Below are 23443 nucleotides of genomic sequence, written 5' to 3' on the forward strand. Positions count from 1 at the left end.
ACCCAGGACAGGAGCAGGAGCAGGAGCAATAGGGAGAACCACAAATTATATTAGAACTATTCCTTCCTTCTAAGAGAGGTGGTACATAACACCAGAACACATCTCCACTTGCTAGGGATAAGGTGGACTTTTGACTTGGAGTATTCTTTACCTACAGATAAAGGTACACATTATTTACTGGAGAAAAATGCCCAGAGCTTAGACCTTCAGCATTCCAGAAGCAGTAAGTCCAGTGGTGGATACAGACCTGTAGACATGAATGAGAGGGCATTGAAACTCTCTCTGCGTAAATAGAATACTGCTGAACACACACATTTCTGCTCCTGTTTTATTTTTATTTTTTTCATCTCCTCATTGGACCTGAAACTGCTATATGTTTCTAATATTTTTAGTTTTTTCAGCTTTATTCAGCAGAAATGCTTTTTATAGTTTTTAGAAAACTGATAGTTAAGTTTATCGTTTTTGCTTTGTGTTTGTGTTTTTCCTGACACAGAACTTTATAGGCCTGAAAGCTTGTTTCAAAGTGGTTGGCTTTGAAATAATAAAAAAAATAGTTTTAAGCATTGTAAAAAGCGATGGGCCATATTCTTTGCTTGCTTCTCATGGGAAGCCAGAAACAAATGTGTAGTTCCTGGTAAGTGCCTTGATGCTAAGTCTTCCAATCTTAGCCTCACTTCAAAAGCCTTGATACTATATGTGCACATGTGGATGAGTGATCTGACAAAGCACAGAAAAAGAAAAGAACAAAGTTATGAAATCTTAGTTATCTTGTAAAATGGATATTATAAGTGTCCATGCCCTTTCTGTACTGTTCTTACAATGCAAGTTTTTGGTACTATATTTGACACATCTCAAAGCCAAATTCTACTGTGGAATTTCTGCTAGCATCCAAGTCTGATTTATAAAGACTATCCAACTACTCTTCTTTGACGTAATATTCCTTATCTATTTTATTTTCTCTGATCTCAGTGGCAAGCCTTTCTCAGTGCAATCCTTTGGTGTACAAAAAAAAATAAATTCATTTGTGTACAATCTAAATTCATCATCAGGAAATGTATATGTCCCCAGTTGTCTCTGTTTGTATCTGTCCTGCATGGAGGGAGACAAGTAGTAAGCATACCCGAGCCTTTCTAAGTTGGCCATGGCCCATGTGGATCTTCATTATAACATCTGTGAACTGTGGTTCCTTCTGTTTACAGAACCACTTAAGTTAATTCACATTAAAGAGTATTTTTATAAATTCTTCTAAATTAATATCAAGCTTTTGTTCATTTCCAGAGTGAGAGTGTTTCAGATTCTGTCTAGATTTGAGGGGGAAGGTGAACTTGACAGGTCCTGCCATTCCTGAAGATCAAATTTTTGTTTCATCTGTTCATTTTTGATGGATGATGTAAAATCTTACAAGTGATAATTTGGCAGCTCTCAGATGCTTTAAATGATCCTCTTTCTTCATTCAGAAGGACACTTGCAACCAGTTAACAAGCTTAAATCTGACATAGACTAGAAGTTAGGTCCTCCTATTGTTTTAAACTCTGCTGATATGTTACAAACTCACTTGGCAACAGTCCAGTCTATGGTTAAAATGCTTCCCTGTTTAGGTTTTTAATGTTGTTGGTTTTTTTTTATTGACTCTTCTAAATTCTTTGGGAGTGAGACCAGGAAATGATAGATTTGGAATTCCAAGGATGTTCCACCTTGCTGCACCTAATAAACAATATAGAATATTAAACTGCTTAATAGCTAAACAAACACTTTTTTTTCCTTTGGCTCTTTTCACAAGAGTGGCAAATTACTAGGTTCTGGTAATTAGTTATGCCACTAGAACATTTGCCAGTGAATTATGACAACTTAAGCAGCTAACTTATAAGAGTCAGAATTGTCTAACGACTCTCTTATACTAACTTTCTCTGATACATCTATAAACTTGTGCTCTGCCTCTGGCATTATTTGTTGTGGCTTGTGTCTCTTTCCAGAGATACAGGAGTTCAGTCTCTTTCTTTTAGAACTTCATCTGCTTTGCTCCAAGATGGATGATATTCTGGCCAAAGTTTATAAAGACCAGGGCTACTACTGGATTCATTGGTTTAATTCAAACTGGGTACATGAAGTACCAGGCAGTAGAGAATCAGAAATTAACAATAGTTTTTCTGCAGTCATCAGTGCCAAACTTCCAATATGGTGAGTTCTCCCACTTGTACAGGGGTTTTACTCAGTGCACAGAGTCTTGTTTCAACTCTTTGGGCTAGCCCTGTTCTTTTCCACTGATAATTTTTAGGGCTTGTTGAACAAGTCTAGGTCATATGGTTAAAACACAAGTGATACACAGACTGTTATATTAGAAATGTTACTGACATCAGAGGAGCTGAACCAGTGCAGTGTTGAGAAATTTTAGGAAAAAAGGCTATGTAGACAAAACCCAAGAACTATGAACTCTAACTCAGTGGTTCTCAAAGTCGGTCTGCCACTTGTTCGGGGAAAGCCCCCTGGTGGGCCGGGCCGGTTTGTTTACCTGCCGCGTCCACATGTTCGACCGATCATAGCTCCAAGGCAATGGGGGTTGCGGGAAGGGCGGCCAGCACATCCCTCGGCCTGCGCCACTTCCTGCAGCCCCTATTGGCCTGGAGCGGCGACCTGCGGCCAGTGGGAGCCGCGATCGGCCAAACCTGCGGATGCGGCAGGTAAACAAACCGGCCTTGCCCGCCAGGGGCTTTCCCTGAACAAGTGGCGGACCGGCTTTGAGAACCACTGCGTCTAACTGAAGTTTTCAGAATGTACTGCCTCCACAAATGCACTCTCTCTCCCTCCAACCCATTTGTCTTTAAAGATTTTTTTCTAGGCAGCCAGAAAAGAGGAGGGAGCATTCTGCATCCCTCTCTTGGCTTATGCAGTGCCAATATAATGTGTTCTTTTCTCCGAAGTGAATGGAGCATGGGCAGAAGTGAAGATGTAGAGTAATGGAAAATGACATGGATTAATATGTATATATTAATAATGTATACTTTTTTGTCTCTTTTTCTAGTCAAACTTTGCTATGGGACGTTTCCCTAGCACTTGTAGGAAGTGTTACATGCTGGATTTTGGCTTGGCACGGCAGTTTACAAACTCATGTGGGGATGTCAGACCGGTAAGAATTTTTTTTCCACAGTTATGGTAAATGATTATTGATTTGCTGTGATAATATACTAAAAAATTTTTCTGGAGACTGAATTGATACAGTATCTAAATTTGGTTCATTCCATTCCAGAACAGAGATGCCATATGATCTAGTGGGAAGTTCAAAGGACAGGAAATCAGGAAGAATCATGGGTTCTTTCTTTGGCCTAAGATATAGATTTATTGTGTGCTCTTGGGCAGTACTTGAATGCCTTGTATATCAATCAATCTATCCAGCTGGAAAATTAGGCAAAAAGCAGAACCTTGCTGAATAACGGATGTTACAACACAGCTAAACTTTTCGTAGTAAATAAATTATAGAAAATAATATAGAGGAGAAACTCAAACAGTACATTGAAAACATACAGTGGTTTGGAGAGGGAAGAATTGGGTGGAATGGTAGAATGAAACAGAATACAGCTACATTTAGTGACAATATGGCCATAAGAAATATAGTAATTTTCAAATATGAATTAGGAATTGGAGAAGGACTATGATTTAGAAAGGATCATAGATCTGAATAAGAACATCGCAATAAGTACAGTAGAGGCTCCGTAATTCACTGTTTATTGGGAGTCCATTGTAAATTCCTGAAGTTTGCAAAGTGGGAAGTAAGTGAACACAATGTATGACAATACATGATAAAATGTAGTTTATATGTTTGACTAGTTTTTAGTTTTAATGTTTATAGTAATATTGAATAATGTAGTAGTCAATATTATTTAGAATATTTTGTACATGTAATGAAGTTGAATAATAGGAAGATTCTCAATAGCATTTACAATTCAATCTTGGCTGAGAGATGGGGTGAAATGGCTATTTTTGTGTGTGCAAATTCCGAGGTGTGTGGATTAGCAAAGTAAATTAGCGAGGTTCTGCTGTATCTATTCCTTCAGTCATAATGCTGGACATTGCAATGAAAACAAAGAGCAGGGGAGACCAACAGGGTAGCTGCAGCTGTTGGAAAGGTGAGCAAGTAGTTTTTTATTTTCATAAGCGTTTGTCTTTTTCTGTATGACTGGTTTTTATGGTTGTTTTTCTGACTTGTAATTTTGAAATGAAACATATACTTAAGATTCTGTAAGTTCAAAAACATACATCCACCAATGGTAGTATTTTCAGGAAAATTGAGAGAAATACTATATTTTCTGTTGCAAGCAGTTAACACATACCTGTTTCTCTTATAATATCCCATGTGTTGCCTTTGTTTTTCATTGTAGTGCCCTGCAGTATAACTGAAGTAGTTATTTAATGAAATGTAGTCTATTTTCAGGCTTTTCTGATGGTATAATGCATACTGTAATGATGACACAGTATCAACAAGGAAAATGCATATTAGTTTTTATTCGCACTAATCAATCACTTGTCTTTCAGTTAAATAGCAAGTATTTCTTGTTGCACGAACAAGATGACTACTAATAAAACTGAGTTGCATTTTCTTTAAGCAAAATATTCTCTGTGTTTACATCATCTCTTCACTGCTGTATAGTGATTCTTATTCTGATCTTCACTAGATTTCCTTATAGGTTTTCCTCAATATATTTCACAAATATTATGGAGATAGTAAAAAAAAATTCTTCAAAAATTTTGAGTTGTATTATTTTTTAAAATCTAATAAAATATGATGATGAAAGTCAACATATGTTATCGTGTGGTGGTTGCTGCTCCATAGTTAAGGTTGATTCTGGCTTTTTATAATAAACCTGATTTTTCAATACCCCTAACTTCCCCCAAAAGAAACCAATCTCACTGAAACTTCTCATGCCATGTATTGTCCCTGAATCCTTGAATTGTAATGGTAAGTTTAGTAAAAATCAGAAAAGGACTTTTAAAGTTATGGTGCCAGGTCCTCAGCTCTTAGGCTGTGCTGCTTAGGCTGTGCAAAGTAGCTAGACAGCTTTCCTAAAGGGCACCTGGGGCTGGGAATTCCTTAGGGTCATAAAGCCATTTTACCAGCTGCAAACCAGTTGCTTCCTATTACAGTGTAGGGGAAGTTGTGGCATGACCTGGAGCAGGAGGGGATATGACTGGGCCATGCTTCAATCAGGAAATCCCTGATCAGCGGAACTGTGTAAATTAAAATGGGTGGAACCCACCTCTAGTTAACCCAAGGACTGGGATAGCAGAAAGGTGTCACAGAGCCTAGATCCTGACCTGAGTGCAACTCAGCCAGACCTGGGAATCTGGTCTATGCTATTTAAGAATTTCAATTACTGACTTTTTGAAAGTTTTTGCTAAATATTATTTTGACTCATCATATGTCCAAAATGTCTTGGTTTTCAAACTCTGAAGTTGTTATGTTTTGTTGACCTTGGTGAGGACAAATGCCATGGAAATGGGTTAGAGCAGGAGGGAACTACAAAAATATATAATTCAAACATAAAACTCCCATATTTAAAATGGGCACGAGGTTCAATATGGGATTATTGGAGCAGGGATACAAATAGAGGGTGCATGAAGGCTAGGGAGGAAGGCCTTAAGGGAAAGTAGAAACATTATCCCTTGGAAAACCCATGGGAGGAGGAAATGGGGAAACCCATCAAATTATCATACTAAAGAATTTTGGTGAGTTAAAGACCCTCGCTTAGTTCCCAGTACACTGGACTAAGGCAGAAAAATACTGTGCAGAGTTTAATATGCCTTTAAAATAACAGGATCCTGTAATTTGTTTCTGTTTTTGGTGGCATTACATGTGGCATTACTGGCTGAGACTCTCTTCTAACTCATTGGGAGTCATTGGTAGATATTTAAAGATGAGCCTTAAAACCAGGGCCAGCTCCAGGCACCAGTGAAGGAAGCAGGTGCCTGGGGCAGCCGATAGAAAGGGGTGGCAGTCTGTCTGTTATTGGGGCAGCACTTCTCTTCCTCTTCGGCGGTACTTCAGCAGCAGGTCCTTAACTCCCTCTCTTCCTCTTTGGCGGCATTTCAGCAGCTGCTGAATAAATCAGGTTTTTCTTTTTTTTCTTTTTTCTTTTTTTTTTTCTTCGCTGCTTGGGGCGGCAAAAAAGCTGGAGCTGGCCCTGCTTAAAACCTGGGACACCACCTCACTCACTTGCATTTTCCAAAAGAGCCAGCATGTCATCTCTATCTCCTCTGTTTCTGCTGCTTAGGGCTACTGACATTTCTGACATGGTTCTGTCTGTTGGTCAGTAGCAATGACTCTCTTGTTGGAGTCTGAAGAAGTACAATGGGTTGGAGATATGGAACAACTTAATCCTGAATTACAAGAAATGGCTATATTCATCTCCCCTTCTTTGAAGGATAATGCCATCTCCACATCTGATAATTTCAGACAATTTCAAGAGCTATTAGGGTGTGTGGTTGAAGCACCTGAATTAGAATAATTTTCAGCTCTGAAGACAGAGAGGCACTCTTATTGAACAGTTACTGAGAACAAAAATTCTATAAAGGAGCTGATGACTTAGGAGCATATAGCATCCAAATACAAATTAAGAGTGGCTGTACGTTTGCTCAAGTCAATGGACCTTTTTTATGAGGCCTAAGCGTGAATGGAAGATTTCCCATGTGAGAAGGGAGGATTTTCTTCAGTTTCAAGATGGATGAGATACTGGAGAAGATGAAGTGTACCAAGTCCATTGCTAGGACTCTAATACTCCTTCAGCCACCTCAAAGAGAGAGGTCTGCTTGTTGAATTCTTTTTTGTACCAGAGATTTTCCGTTTGTCCTTTGTGTTTCCAGCCACAATTTCAGGAAAGGTAGCCTTGCATCAAGAGAAGAGGTAGGGCAATGAAAAATACTTCGGGTAGACAGCTGCTTTATGTATCATTCATGTGTCCGCTGCATTAGTGAGGCATCAAAACTGATATCTTGCTTTGTGGCACAGAGCTGGGTTTAACTTTCTTATCTACAATTCCCCTTGGGGACGGTTTGGTCTGTTTCTTTTCTGTGTTGGGTGGAATTGCACAACTTGGATACATTGTCTAATTCCACTCCATGCTGTTTGACAGTCTCTGTGGCTCATCCCTTTTTAGGGATTCCTCTCATAAGAATCTGTATAGAGCAGATGGGAATTATAAAGAGTGCCTCAACAATGGAGAGGAAAATGCACGAGTTACAAGGATTCCTTCTGATTTCTCCAGGCAGATAGGAAGCAGAGGGACAAGAGGGAGACATCCACGATATAATCATGCCATAATGTCCAAATATTGCAATCTGATTTTTGTATCTGTGTGTTAAAATGTTAAGTCGTGATGATGCAATTTCATAATGCAAACATTGTCAACTAACGTTAGGAAGTCAGTGGTGTCCTCAATATTTTATTCATAGAATTATAGAATATCAGGGTTGGAAGGGACCTTAGGAGGTCATCTCGTCCAACTCCCTGCTCGAAGCAGGACCAATTCCCAGGGCTTGTGTCAAGCCTCACCTTAAAAACCTCTAAGGAAGGAGATTCCATCACCTCCCTAGGTAATCCATTCCAATGCTTCACCACCCTCCTAGTAAAAAGTTTTCCTAATATCCAACCTAAAACTCCCCCCTGCAACTTGAGACCATTAGTCCTTGTTCTGTCATCTGCTACCACTAAGAACAGTCTAGATCCATGCTCTTTGGAACCCCCTTTCAGATAGTTGAAAGCAACTATCAAATCCTCCTTCATTCTTCTCTTCTGCAGACTAAACAATCCCAGTTCCCTCAGCGTCTCCTCATAAGTCATGTGTTCCAGCCCCCTAATCATTTTTGTTACCCTCCGCTGGACTCTTTCCAATTTTTCCACATTCTTCTTGTAGTGTGAGGCCCAAAACTGGACACAGTACTCCAGATGAGGCCTCACCAATGTCGAGTAGTGGGGAATGATCGCGTCCCTCAATCTGCTGGCAGTGCCCCTATTTATACAGCCCAAAATGCCATTAGCCTTCTTGGCAACAAGGGCACACTGTTGACTCATATCCAGCTTCTTGTTCACTTTGACCCCTAGGTCCTTTTCTGCGGAACTGCTGCCTAGCCATTCAGTCCTAGTCTGTAGCGGTGCAAGGGATTCTTCCGTCCTAAATGCAGGACTCTGCACTTGTCCTTGTTGAACCTCATCAGATTTCTTTTGGTCCAATCCTCTAATTTATCAAGGTCCCTTGTATCCTATCCCTACCCTCCAGAGTATCTACCACTCCTCCTAGTTTAGTGTCATCTGCAAACTTGCTGAAAGTGCAGTCCACGCCATCCTCCAGATCATTAATGAAGATATTGAACAAAACTGGCCGCAGGACTGACCCTTGGGACACTCCGCTTGATACCGGCTGCCGACTAGACATGGAGCCATTGATCACTCTACCCGTTGAGCTTGACGATCAAGCCAACTTTCTATTCACCTTATAGTCCATTCATCCAGCCCATACTTCTTTAACTTGCTGGCAAGAATACTGTGGGAGACTGTATCAAAAGCTTTGCTAAAGTCAAGGAATAACACATCCACTGCTTTCCCCTCATCCACAGACCTAGTTATCTCCTCATAGAAGGCAATTAGGTTACTCAGTCATGACTTGCCCTTGGTGAATCCATGCTGACTGTTCCTGATCACTTTCCTCTCCTCAGAATTGATCCTTGAGGACCTGCTCCATGATTTTTCCAGGGACTGAGGTGAGACTGACTCCTCCAATTGATAACAAAGTTGGTTCTTCAAGGCTGAGAAGTACTGCTGTGTTCTAGTGAGTTGAAAGGTTTTTCTCTGCTATTGATAAGTGTTTCGTTTTGTTAGGTAACTACTGGCAGTTCTTTGAACGTATATGTGTAAAATGAGCTAACTACTCAGTTAAAATAGAAAATCTGGGCCAGAGGCAGCATCTTATTTTAAAAGTTGTTTACTAGGAATGTAACTAGTAAATTACACCTGTCTTTCAAAGCTGTTCTGGAAGAAAACTTCCTTCTTGGCTTTTGTGTTTTCCTATGTTATTGCTAATAATTAAGGCTAAGATTTAGCCGTGGGTATTTTTAATAAAAGTCATGGACAGGTCAGGGGCAATAAACAAAAATTCAAGGGCCTGACCTGTCCATGACTTGTACTAAAAATACCCTTGACTAAATCTTAACTGCTCTGGGGAACTCCGGGGCACTGCTGCTGCTCTTGTGTGGGCTCTGGGGTGCCACTGCTTCTCGAGGGGGAGGCAGCCCAGGGCACCACTGCTGCTCCAGGGGAGGTGGTGGGTGGGAATATGGCACCACGGCTGCTCTGGTGAGGGGGGGCGCTGCTCCTGTTCCAGTGGTGGGGGGGGTGCCACTATTGCTCCAGGGCCGCTGTTGCTTCGGTGGCCCCTGAGGCCAGCTGCATCAGCCGCTGCTCAGCTGGCCCTGGGGCCAGCTGCCTAGGGCCGCCTGAGCAGCAGCAGGTACAGCTGGCCCTGGATTCATGCCAGCTGCTCGGGCGGCCCTGGGGTCAGTGGTACTGGCTGGCATAGCTGTGGAAGTTACAGAGGTCCTGGAAAGTCACAGAATCCGTGACCTCTGTGACAGACTTGTAGCCTTACTAATAATCATTTAACACAGGGCATATCTATACTGCCCCACAGTTTGATGTGAACAGAAATGTGCATCAAAGTGCTGCACTTTAACTTCCCCTGTGGACCCTGCGAGCATGAACTAAAAGGTTCCTAGTTTACATTAATTTAGTCCTCCTCTAACAGGACTACAGAAGCAGTTCCCACACCTTGCATCTGACTTTTATAGAATAGCTAACCCTAGAGCAGGGGTTCTCAAACTGGGGGTCGGGACCCCTCATGAGGTTGCGAGGTCATGAGCTGTCAACCTCCACAGCAAACCCTGCCTGCCTCCAGCATTTATAATGGTGTTAAATATATTAAAAAGTGTGTTTAATTTACTGGGTGTGGGGTTGCACTGAGAGGCTTGCTGTGTGAAATGGGTCGCCAATAGAAAAGTTTGAGACTCACTGCTCTAGAGTGTACAAAAACATTCATCACATTGCAGGTAGAATTGTTGAATTTAATGAACCTTTAAACTGCCAACCCTTCATTACTTATATTGTCTTCAGTGGAACAGAACAGACTGAGCAAATTTAAAACTCAATATAATTCTTAGCTCTTCAGAGGGATGAGGGAATTTTGTTGAATTACCCTATTGTTACGTAATATAGTACAGCTCCTATCACTGTCAAAATGAGAAAATAATGTTCACTAAGGCTACAGTGCTGCTGTTCTTCAGTTTATGGATTCTTCTGAACCTATCAGCCAGTAATAGAACCCCTAGCATAATTAATGGCTACCATTGTAGGTGCTGACAATTTTTTGTTTGTTATACGGTCCATCTCTTAAATTCACTTTTAAAATGTTGTGTATCCTCACAATATTTGGGGATATTTCCTGCTAGTATTTAACTATTTTGTGTGCTTTTATGTCCACACAATATTTGCCTTCAGTTTTGGAACTGAGAAACATTCTGCAACAAAAGTTGATTAATTTTTCATTCCTTAAATGAAGTTTGTTTACTTACAAACTTGCATTAGCATTAAAATTATCTGTAAAATAAAGGCCTTTTTATTTTACTTTACAGGGACATATGACCCTCTCAGTCAGTGGGAAGTCTGTCAGTTGTTTTTGTTGTCAAAAACCATTGACCAGGTAGAGGAGATAGTTCACAAATATTTTTGATCACATGGCCCCGTGTCTCTTGCTCTTACGTATAGTCAGAATGAACTCAAATTCTGACAGTACTACGTCATCACATATGTAGAAATAAGTACCAAATACCAAAGTCTTGCTAACAGTATTCTTTTCTCAGATATTTTCCCACAGTGCATAGAACAGGAGATGCATATTTTCAACAGCAAAGAGAGTTCCTGAGAATTAGCACAAAGCTAAACTTTTGAAACTTTAATTTTTATCATTCTGCTAGTGTGGAGAGCTTGATTCCATTTGCTAACAACTAACATAATGTGAACAAGTGATTAATCTTTTTTCCCATTCTATTGGGTGCCACTAGATTTGAAATGACTTCTAGTGCACAGGACTCTCTGAAGGCTTGTCTACACTGGCACTTTACAGCGCTGCAACTTTCTTGCTCAGGGTGTGAAAAAACACTGCCTGAGCACAGCAAGTTTCAGTGCTGTAATGTGCCAGTGTAGACAGTGCCCCTGCTCTGAGAGCAGTGCCCCTCATGGAGGTGGTTTTTTGAGAGCACTGGTAGAGCTCTCTCCCAGCGCTGCGCCACGACTAAACAAGCCATGTTAAAGCTCTGCCACGGCAGCACTTTAATGTTGCCAGTGTAGACTAGCCCTTAGTCTCCTCTCCACAATTCAAAACTGTGGTTTGACTACTTCTGTGTTTATTTAATCACACAGGACATGCTGAACCCTCAGGATAAGGCTCATTGGCTGTAATCTTGTCAGTAGCCTTGATACTGTTGATCATGAGGTGATATTGACACATCTGCAGACTCTGGCAGGCATAGGTGGAATTGTTTGAATGGCTCCATTTTTCACCCCTCTCATAGGGGACCATTTGCTCTTCCTCCCCAAGGACATGTAAAATTTACAGTTTTCAGGTCTCTGTTCACAGAAACATGCAATTACATACCAAAAAAAAAATAAAAAAGACATTAAAAGAATATTAAGGCTGAAAAGTCAAGAACACAAAAGTTAGGAAATGCCAAAATTAAGGTTGCCCATGCAGTCTTTAATGATATGATCATTATTACTTTTTTCCATAGGATCTCTGCCTCATTCAGTGCCATAAATTCAATCCTGTTGAACCATATTAACTTCCAGATGGTTCATTAATAGTGTTAGAGAAACCTTTTAGGTCCAAAGCATAGATTTTTGCCTCTTGAGCTAAAAGAGTGATGATAGTAGTAGAACATAAGAATGGACATATTGGGACAGACCAAAAGTCCATCTAGCCCAGTATCCTGTCTTCCGACAGTGGCCAATGCCAGGTGCCCCAGAGGGAATGAACAGAAAAGGTAATCATCAAGTGATCCCTCCTCTGTCACCCATTCCCAGCTTCTGGCTAACAGAGGCTAGGGACACCATCCCTGCCCATCACGACCCTTACCCCAACCCTATCGTCCATGAATTTGTCTAGTTCTTTTTTGGAAGGCTGTCATTTTCTTTGTGGGCAATCACTAAAAGGAGATGAGGCATGAATTTTGCCAGTGGTTTCACAGTATCTGCTGATAGCAGAGGAATAAAGAGACACGGGAATCCTGAGTTTATATTCTATGGGGGGAGTGAATTCTAGTGGTAATAGATCTTCTGGCCTTACCCTCCACTTTCCTTCCCCCCAGGCCTGACCTTTTCTGCCTCAGCCCCTTCAGACTATCCTAGTGACAGTTCAAGACAGTATCCTTGGGTCTGGCTACACTTGCAGGTGTGCAGCGCTGGGAGTTAAAGCTGTCTTCGTACAGCTGTGTAGGGAAAGCGCTGCAGTGTGGCCACACTACAACTACCAGCGCTGCAGTGTGGCCACATTTTCAGCATTTGCAGCGGTGTTGGGAGTGGTGCATTATGGGCAGCTATCCCAGCGTTCAGGTGGCTGCAACGTGCTTTTCAAAAGATGGGGGTGGAGTGGAGTGTGACAGGGAGCGTCGGGGAGACAGGAAGAGTGAATTTTTGGAGCTGACACTATGTCAGCTCCCTGCCTTGCAAGTTCTAAGGACTTGAAGATACACAGCACCAACCTTCAATCATTTAAAAAGTTTCAACCCCCCTTCCCCCACCCCTCTCTCATTCACTAAATGCAAATAGCCTTCAGACCAGATAAACAGCTGCTCCAAGACGGACCCTCCTTCCCCCCCTCCGGGCTGCTTCTCTCCTCAAGCAAACACTAGCTGTGGACATTCATCCCCCTGCCTGACGCTGCTCGAGCAAACAGTAGCTGTGTTTGTTTTTTAGATAAGCAGCTCCGGGAGCCACGAGTTCACAACAGAACAAAGGGAGGCATCACAACAAAACAAAGAGTGTTATCTTTACTTAAAAAACATTGAGACAGTTCCGGAGGTCAGTTACAGCATAGTAAGATTAATCACTGTTTACACTGGCACCTCAGTGCTGGAAGAGCAGTGCTGTTCTCTTTATTCCTCTCGTTGAGGTGGAGTACATGCAGCGCTGTAGCCAGGGAGGTACAGCGCTGTATGTGCCTTGCCAGTGTGGACGGGGAGTAAGTTACAGCGCTGTAAAACCACCACCAGCGCTGTAGCTCTCAACTCTAGCCAAGCCCCTTGTCTCCCCTCCCAGCTCTCTTGCCTAGGCTTAGCTCCTAGTCCTTGCATTCCAGTGCGGCTATCTCCTCTATCTCCTCCTCCCTGCATGAGTACCAACAGAGGGAATATTGTAAGTCCAGAAGAGGCAGTCTCCTTGTTCTCGATTCCTGTGCTCAGTTCCACAGTGGCCTATGGCTGTCCAGAGGAGCAATTGCAGGAAAGGCCTGCTCAGCACCGTAGCCCTAGGATGAAGCATACTTAATACAGATGTAATCTTTGGAGAGATTAGCTGCCAAACTTAAACAGCTTTCTGTTGGGTATATGTGAACTGAGATTTTCAGAAGCTCATGCTTGTTGAAATGTGGCCAAATTATCTGGAGACAGCAAAAGGCTTTGACACCATGGTGGCACCCCCTTCTTGAAAAACTTCAAGACCCTGCCCCAAAACATGGAGGTACTACAGTCTCTTAATAAAATGTTGTAAGAATTTTTTAACATGAGTTAATTGACATAATTTCTTTTCACTTTGTTCTGAAAAATTATTGAACTAGTATTGCTGATGTTAATAAATATATCAATCAGCCTGAAGTAGACACCTGGCATGGGAAATTTCTCCCTAAACAATTAAAGTTTGCAAAGTTATAAGGAATTGAAACAAGAGCTTGTAATGGGCAGTGTCCGGCAACCCTACCATTGGTGTCTCTACCTACGCTTCCTATAATACAGTGTAAATGAAGCTCCGAAGGTGGCAGCCAGGCAGAAAACCATTTCACAGCAAGCTCTGTAACAGTTAAGAGCAGGGAATTTTGGGCCAAGCTCAGGAAAACCTCCATTAGAAAGTGTTTATGTTGCAAAGTGGAAATGGAGATTCATTCAGTCCAAATGAATTGATTAGCTGTCTTTTCCAGTACCTACTTACTATTGTTTAATGTTATTGTGGTAGCTCCCAAAGGCCCTACTCATTGTGTTAGGTACCTGACAAAGAAAGAAGACACAGTCACCTCCCGATGACTCCTCTTTACCTTCTGTTTCTGTGTGTATAAAGACAAAAATCCTAAATGTCAACTTCTGCAGCTGCACTTAACTGCCTGTCATGCTCCAAATCCAGTTCTTTAGAAATGATTCCCCCACCCATCCTATTAATTTAATCACAGGGTCTTAATGGGAGATCATAGATTGTTTTTGTGCAAATTTTACAGCAGCTTTGGACATTCTCTAGTTTAGTGCAGCTTGTTTTTTTTTTTATATCATCCTCCTCTACCTTCCTGAAGTGGTTGTAGAATTAAGTTAAAAGCAGCTACTGCTTCTGTAACAAATTAAATTACTCTCTCTAGTAAGGAGATGTAATTAAGGGAAAAATTGCTCCCATGATGTTTTAGAAACCTGCCTTACCATAGAAAGCATGAAATCTCTATTTAATACTGACTAAGTGGTGTAGCATGAGTGTAAGATTTAAATTTTTCTATCTTTATGTAGATTGGTTTTTTTAATACTGATTTGATCTTCATCCATCGGAGAATGTATTTCTCCTGTTAAAACTGATGCTCTACATTGAACTGAATGAGCCCATGTTTTAATCTTTTATATTATGGTTTACAATGAGATAAAATAAGGACAAAGGATAATGTGATTGTTGTATTCTCTTCTGCTCCCTAGCATAAGTGATGAGCATGACATAAATAATGCTAAGAGTACACTTCCCTGGTTCAGTTTGCCTTGAAAGTATAGTAAAGAACAATAGGATACAAGACTGAGATGATCATATTTGCCATGGAAAATATATGATTTCAGTCAAGAGTGGATTTTGCAAAGAAAAATGGCAGAATAATTGGATGATTCTATACTTCAGCAATAAAAGTAAAATAAAAAACAAAAACTCAGTTTCTTATTGGAAGAGGTTAGGATGCAGGATTTTGGCAATTCTACAAGTTTACCACTTACCAGCATTTGTACACTGAACCCTTTAAAAATAATCTTATCTCTCTCTAGTTACCCATGGTTCTTCTTCAAGAGATGTCCCTGTGGGTGCTCCACTCTAGGTGTCGATGCACCCCTGCGCCTTTAATCGGAGATTTCTGCAGCAGTACTCGTACCGGCCACGCATGCTCAGAGCCTGGCCCCCGCTCTGAGTATACCTCTAGTGAGCATGCGCGGCCGGTTCCCTCAGTTTCTTCTCTACCGTCCCCGGCTTGAGACGGAGCTCAGCAGAATCCTTAAAGAATTTCTTCCCTCATCTTAAAATAACTTGTAGTTAGATAGTTTCTTGTTAGTTAGTTGTTAGTTAGTGTTACTTACCCTTTTTCTACTGTTAAAAAAAATAAAAAATTGTTCTCTCAGCCACTTCAGATATGCCTGGCTCCACAGGCTTTAAGCACTGCTCCTCCTGTAAGGACGCTATCCCTCTCTCCGATGGACACTCACAGTGCATAAAATGTTTGGGGGAGACCCATTCTCCCCAAAAATGTGCTCACTGCACTAAACTAAGCTCCAGAGCGAGAAAGGACAGGGAGCTAAAACTTAAACTTATTCTACTTCAAAAATCCCTAGGGTCTGCCTCAGACCCTGGTGCGGACTCTGCCTCTGCTCACCGACACAGCTCTCCCACTTCTAAAAAGCAGAAGAAAGCAGCAAAACGAGGGCACCTTCTGTCAAATTCAAAAGAAGCCCTTAGACACAAACCTTCTCCAGTCAGATCCACAGTCTCCTTACCGGTTGCTCCCCCGCCTGAGCGCTTTCGATGAGCCGGGCTCCTCCGGCACCGCGTTAAAACCGACTGTGCTTTCGGCGGCAGCGTGAAGCTCCAGTGCTGAGGTGACACGCTTTCAGTTGCCTGCCTCGATTATGGCGCCTATTGGCACCGCGATGAACGCGGTGCCGACATATCAGGACCCCCCTGAGGCACCGCAGCCTGCTATTAATAGTACGGCACTGACTCCAGCACCGGCATTAGCAGTGCTACTTGGCACAGAGCCAAGACTAAGAACTCCTGTGCAAGCCCGGGTTCCCTCACAGCAATTCTATCAGCCTTCACCTTCAGCTGCCTCAGTCCTGCCGTTTACCCAGTCAAGAGATCTCTTAGTGTCACCTATGCTGCAATCACCCTTCCTTAAAGACTGCTGCTCCCTTACGGATGATTCAGGGTCCAAACAGCTGTCCTCCAGTGAGGAGGAGTCTGAACTACAGGGTGATGTTTCAATGCAATCCGAATTCCATCCTCGCAGTCCTGTCACCCGGGGCACAGGAAAATTGTCTCAGACTATCCTTGAGACCCTGGTGCGTTAACCCCTGGATGGCACCACCTATGCCTTTTCCACCACCATGGCAGTATTGGGCCCCATGGGCACCTTTCCCTCGGCAGCACACCCGCTATTCCAATTCGACAAGACGCAAATGTCCAAATGATATGACTCTTACTTGGTGGCACCCTCCCATTCTCAGGATCAATCAACTCCTGCTCCTGACCCAGTACCGACTGAAGTAATGCCTGAAGAAGCTTTACTTCCCTCCCCTCTACCATCCTCAGACGATTTTTTGAAATTCCAGGATCTCTTTAAAAAAGTTGCCAGCGAGCTTAGAATCAATCTAAAGGAAGTACCGGACCAACAACATGAGTTAACGGACATCTTGCAACCCTCTTCTTCATCCAGACTGGCATTACCAATCAATGCAGCCCTTCTGGAACCTGCTAAGTCCATCTGGCAGACTCCAGCCACAAGCCAGCCTACCTGCAAACAAGCGGACAGTAAATACTTCATTCCCTCTAAGGGCTCTGAATTCCTTTTCTCACATCCTGCACCAAACTCACTGGTAGTGGACGCAGCCAATCAGAGGAACAAACAACAGTATTTCCGCTATACCCCAGTGAACAAGGAAGGCAAACGCTTAGACCTGCTGGGTCGCGAAGTGTATGCCTCTTCAACCTTACAATTTCGAATTGCCAATTATACCGCAATTCTGGCAAAGTACGACCATAGAAACTATAACAAGTTCACGGACTTCATTGAACACATTCCAGACCAGAAGAAACAACAGTTTACAGCTTTAGTTTCCGAGGGCCAAATCATATCCCGCACGGCTCTTCAAGCAGCTCTGGATTCAGCCAATACCGCAGCAAGATCCACTGCTACGGCGGTGGTCATGCACCGAGGTTCATGGCTCTCCTCTTTCCTCGCGAGGTTCAGAGCACCATAGAGGATCTCCCTTTTGATGGCGATAAACTCTTTGCTTCCACACCGAATGAAGTGCTCCACTCAATGAAGGACTCAAGGGCAACTCTTCGATCCTTAGACATCCAAACCCCTACAACCAGAAGGCGACAGTACAGATATCAACCTTAGCACTGTCCACGCTACCCCCCATATACTCAGCATTTCCCAAGATCTCAGGATCAACAACAGCAACACCAACGCCAGAGATCGAGATACCAGCGGTGTCACCCCAATTCTTCCGGGATGCCCCAACTTCCTCAGGCTAATAAGCAGATTTGAACCTTTGGTCGAGGGTCTCGTAAACATCGTCCCAACTTCAACATTTGCACTGCCTACAACTATCTTTGGACACCGCCTACAGCCATTTTTGCACCAATGGCAGAATATTACCACCGACAAGTGGGTTCTAGAGGTCATCACAACTGGGTATTCTGTCCCCTTCCTCTCCTTACCTCCCACCCACCCATCCTCCCTGTCCCTCTACAGGGACACCTCTCACGAGCTACACCTCCAGCAAGAAGTACATCTCCTCCTTCACCTGGGGGCTATCGAACTTGTGCCTGAATGCCACAAGGGGAAAGGGTTCTACTCCCATTATTTCTTAACAGAAAAGAAAACTGGAGGATGGCGACCGATCCTCGACCTCAGGAAGCTCAACAAATTTGTCAAAAAGCAAAAGTTCAAGATGGTTACTCTCACCACCATAATTCCAGCCCTGGAGCAGGGCGATTGGTTTTCAGCCCTCGACCTGCAAGATGCCTACTTTCACGTCACTATCCACCCGGCCCACAGACGTTTTCTTCGTTTTACCCTCAGCTCAACGCATTTCCAGTACAGAGTTCTACCGTTCAGCCTTTCCACTGCCCCTAGAGTTTTCTCCTAGCGGTAGTCACTGCCCACCTCAGGAAAAAAGGAGTCATAATATTCTCTTACCTCGACGATTGCCTCCTGAAGGCCTCCACGTTTGACGAGGCCCTCCGCTTCACACAACTCATCATCGATTGCTTCCTATCCCTAGGCCTGCAGATAAACAAAAGCAAATCCACATTAAGTCCTACCCAGCACCTGGAGTTTATAGGAGCAAGCCTCGACTCCACAACCGGACTGGCATCTCTCCCACTCGGCCTATTCAATACCATAAAACTGCTGGCTACGAGATTTCGCAACAGCCCCCGGGTCACCGCCCGAGACTGCCTCCAACTACTAGGGCACATGGCCTTGTGCACCTTCGTGGTCCAGAATGCACGTCTCTACATGAGTTGCTTCCAAACTTGGCTGGCCACGGTTTACAAACCAAACATGCACTCACTAAACAAACACCTGGCCATACCCTACCGAGTCAAAGACTCTCTGATATGGTGGACAGTCCCCTACAACCTCTGCTCTGGAGTCCCCTTCGTCCAGACCTCCCCAACTCTGATAATGGCGACCGATGCATCCCTCATGGGCTGGGGGGCACACATCTCTCACCAAACAGTCCATGAGCTATGGTCTCATTCCGAGATCTCCCTGCACATAAATGTTCTAGAACTTCGAGCTATACGGAATGCCTGCCGCTGCTTCCTTCCACTAATCAAGAATCAGCATGTACGCATAATGACAGACAACATTGCCTGCATATTCTACGTAAACAGACAAGGAAGGGCTCGTTCCCACTCTCTTTTCTCAGAGGCCATAAAACTCTGGAATTGGTGCCTTGCGAACCACATCCGCATATCAGCTGCTTATCTCCCAGGGGTGATGAACACCACTGCCGACGAGTTAAGCAGACGTTTCCCTTCGGAGCACAAATGGGAGATAGACGAGGGAATCATCTACAACATATTTCGCACTTGGGGTCACCCAACCATAGATCTCTTTGCAACCGCGAAAAACACGAAATCCCTCAATTTTTGCTCCAGGGTGGGACTGGGCAAACACTCCCTCGGAGACGCATTCATGATCCCATGGCACCGGGACTTAGCTTATGCATTTCCTGCAGTACCATTGCTCAACAATGTCCTCATAAAGATACGAACGGATCTTGCCAGGGGGATCTTGATCGCACCTTCGTGGCCGAGACAACCGTGGTTCCCTTTCCCCACCAGAATGTCAATTCAACCACCGATCTCCCTGTCTCTCATCCCAAACCTTTTATCACAGCAACACGGCCGGCTTCTTCACCCCAATCTCTCATGCTTCATCTCAAAGTCTGGTACCTACATAGTTCTCCCAACGAGAGCTAGACTGTTCCGACCAAGTTCAGAGGATACTTCTACACAGCAGAACACAATCCACCCATACCACCTATCTCCGAAAGTGGAAACGATTCACAAAATGGTGTTCAACTAAACAACTGTCTCCTACCTTGGCACCTCTTCCCTGCATACTCGACTATCTATTGGACATTAAGCAATCTGGCCTTTCATTCAGCTCCATCAGAGTCCACTTAGCTGCCATCACAACCTTTCATGGTACAGTTGACATTACCTCGTCTTCATTCATCCCATCACCAAGCGTTTCCTGAAGGGACTCCAAACCTTATGACATTAAGCCACTTACCCCTCCATGGGATTGTCACCTAGTATTGTCCTGTTTAACTCATCAACCCTTTGAGCCCTTAGCCACCTGCTCCCTCTTGCACCTCTCGATGAAAACAGCCTTTTTAATGGCCATTACCTCCTCCAGACGGGAAGGCGAGATAGCAGCCCTTATGGCAGATCCACCATATACGCTCTTCTTCAAGGACAAAGTTACTCTACGCCTACACCCAAAATTCCTTCCAAAAGTTCACGCTTCATTTCACATCAATGAACCAATACATCTACCAACTTTCTTTCCGAAACCACATGCAAACTCCTTCGAAGCCACAGTGCACACACTTGATGTGCGCAGGGCCTTATCCTTCTGTTTGGACAGAACCAAACCCTTCAGAAACTCTCCTAGACTCTTTGTCTTCATTGCGGAGCGCTCCAAAGGCATGCCTATCTCTACCCAGAGACTTTCGAACTGGATCTCCAATTGCATACGACTCTGCTATCAGATAAAAAACGTTACGCCTCCACCATTGATCAGAACACATTCCACTAGATCTGTATCTACCTCTGTAGCCTTCTTACGTAAAGTATCATTGACTGACATTTGTAGAGCAGCTACTTGGTCCTCTGAGCACACATTTGTCAAACACTGTGCCCTTACTCAGGGCCCTCTCTCTGACACTTGATTAGGCAGGGCAGTATTATCTACTGCATTCCTGCCAGATCCGAAGTCCCTACCTCCTTGAGATACACTGCTTCGAAGTCACCTAGAGTGGAGCACCCACAGGGACATCTTTCAAAGAAGAGGAGGAGGTTACTCACCTTGTGCAGTAACTGACGTTCTTCGAGATGAGTGTCCCTGTGGGTGCTCCACTACCCACCCTCCGCCCTCTACTTTGGAGTTGGGGTAGCGTCCGTTGTAGAGAAGGAACTGAGGGAACCGGCCGTGCATGCTCACTAGAGGTATACTCAGAGCGGGGGCCAGGCTCTGAGCATGCGTGGCCGGTACGAGTACTGCTGCAGAAATCTCCGATCAAAGGTGCAGGGGCGCACCGACACCTAGAGTGGAGCACCCACAGGGACACTCATCTCGAAGAAAGTCAGTTACTGCACAAGGTGAGTAACCTCCTCTTCTCCCCACGCTCCTCATCTGTATTCTGGCATCCATGTTGCTGTCCTCCAAATTCCATCTGCTGTCCACGAAATTCCTTCCCGTCAGCCTTCCTTTCTGACTTGAACTCCTGGCTCTCTTTTTTCGCTTCCTCTCAGTCTCCCTCACTGATTCTTGGTGACTTCATTTCCACATTGGTGACCCATCTGACCTCTTGGCTGCATATTTCTTTACCCTCTCGCCTTCATTAGACCTTCAGCCTGGGTTCAATGCTTCCACTGATGAAAAAGACCATTGTTCACTTGACTTGGTCTTCACTGAGCTGTCTCTCTGATCCCCTCTCTGACTCATGTCTGTTCTCTTTCAGCATCACCCATCAGCCCCCGCCCCCACACTCATGACCTGTCAGTTGGTCTTTCCGTGACTTCCAGTCCATAAACATTGATGACTTGTCTGCTCTCAGCCCTCTCTTTCCTGACCTCTCTTCCCTTTCTTCCTTTGATATTATTGTGAATTCATTCCTTGGTTCACTGTCCTCCACCCTTGACACTGTTGCCCCTCTATTCCATTGCAAGGTCACCCTGCCCACCCCAGCCCTACCTTACTCCCAGCATCCTCTTCCTCTGCTCCTCTAGTGCATCTCTGGTGGAAATTATATGAGCAGGCTGGTGCCCTCCACTACAGATTTGTTTAATCCTTCAGTTCTGTCATCATCTTAATTAAACAACTCTACTTTCCAACTTCACTGAATCCCACAAACCCAGCCGCCTTTCACCACCTTTGACTCATTCCTCAAATCCTCCCCTATCCCTGCCTCCGTTTCTCTCTCTGTAGAGAATCTTGTCAACTTTTCCCAAGAACAAAATACGAGTAACCTTTCCCTTTCCCCTCCTACAACTCTCTCCTCTTCCGCCCCGTCAAAGAAGAGTGATAGTCCCTATTGTATTTTGCTAAGGGTTATACGCATTGCGCGTCTGGAGCCAGAGAATTTGAAAGTAGTAGTGTCTGTTGGTCTGCACATATGCCATTGCTCCGCCTCTTGGTTTTGTCTGAGGCGATAAAGGGCAGGGCAGACTGACTGTGCCCTCAGTTCCTTCTCACTGCCACATGGTCCAGACCAGAGTTTCTGCTTTCCTTCTGTCTCTCTGTAACATACTTAAAAAAAAAAAAAAAATGTTTTTAGTATTGTACATAGGTGGAGTTTTTTGTTGTTGTTTTATTGTAGTTTTAATATTAGTAGTAGTTTTAGGATTTTAAGGACTTTCAGACACTGTTTTTACCAGTTTTCCCCCAGTCTCCGCCCCTGGACCCATGCCTGGGTACTGGATTATGCTGAAAACACTGGGGTCAAGATCTGCGCTTCCTGCCTTAGCTCATTCATTTAATTTCACATTTCATTCATGTGCAGTATCTACCTCTACCTGGATGGTAAGTGAACCATCTGTTGCGGGAGGTTAGCCCCCACGCTCCCCTTTGTCCTGAGACTCCCCCTCCTTCCCCCCCCTCAGATCCCAGAGAACCCCCATGGCTGCCATTGGTTCCTTGCCCCAGTCCACCCGAACACCCCTACTCCTAGAGTGCTGGGCAGGTGGCACAGCTGCAGCTCCCCCAACCCCAGCCCTGGAGTTCCTTGCAGGCAGCATGGTCCCAGTGCCCCCCCAACCCCAGCCCCAAAGTGCTGGGCTGGCAGCACGATCTGGCCCCAGCCCCCGCAGCCCCAGGCCTTGTGCACCAGCCCCAGCCTCCCTAGTCTGCCCCTGCCCCTGCCCCAGCTTGGGCCACGAAGAACAGGAACTGGAAGCAGGCAGGAGGAGTTATGGGGGCGGAGCATGAGTGAGGCTATGCCAGGCTATTTACATGGCCTATGATACCCACTGCTCATGTGCTTCCTTCCTTCCTCTTGGCCACTGTCGGTAGACAGGTACTGGGCTAGATGGATCTTTGGTCTGACCCGGTACAGCCGTTCTTATGTTCATGTTCCTAAGCCGTACCTGGGAGGGCTGGACTCTCCACCTCAAGAAGCACCTCATGGAGATTACCTGAGGCCACAGTTATATCCAGGCTGGGGAACACCCCCATCTCATGTGGCAATGGAATGGGCCAGGCAACAACACCCACACTTTATTGTGGTACATGAGGAGAGTAAGTGGCTGGACCTTCTGGGTTGCAAACTCTTCTCCTTGGCCAGCCTTCAGTTCTGGATTTCCAATTACCTGGCACTATTTGCTAAGTATGACTTTTTAACTTATGGCAAGGTGGAGGACTTTGCAGACAAGCTTTCCCAGCAACATTAT

At 44.2% G+C, this 23443-nt stretch overlaps 1 protein-coding gene across 4 annotated transcripts in view; it reads left to right on the forward strand.

Moving 5' to 3' along the window:
- TTBK2 (tau tubulin kinase 2) overlaps positions 1–23443 on the forward strand; it is a 218576-nt gene that overhangs the window by 109407 nt on the left and 85726 nt on the right. For 3 of the 4 annotated variants that reach the window (XM_032781488.2, XM_075065443.1, XM_032781489.2), the window contains exon 6: positions 3020–3124. In XM_032781488.2, coding sequence (XP_032637379.1) covers positions 3020–3124 — 105 coding nt within the window. Of the gene's footprint in view, positions 1–3019; positions 3125–4044; positions 4122–23443 lie in introns of those variants that run through there. The other variant, XM_032781491.2, reaches the window with a different exon arrangement.

Source organism: Chelonoidis abingdonii, chromosome 4 (genome assembly GCF_003597395.2).
Source record: "Chelonoidis abingdonii isolate Lonesome George chromosome 4, CheloAbing_2.0, whole genome shotgun sequence".
NCBI classification, from domain to species: Eukaryota; Metazoa; Chordata; order Testudines; family Testudinidae; genus Chelonoidis; species Chelonoidis abingdonii.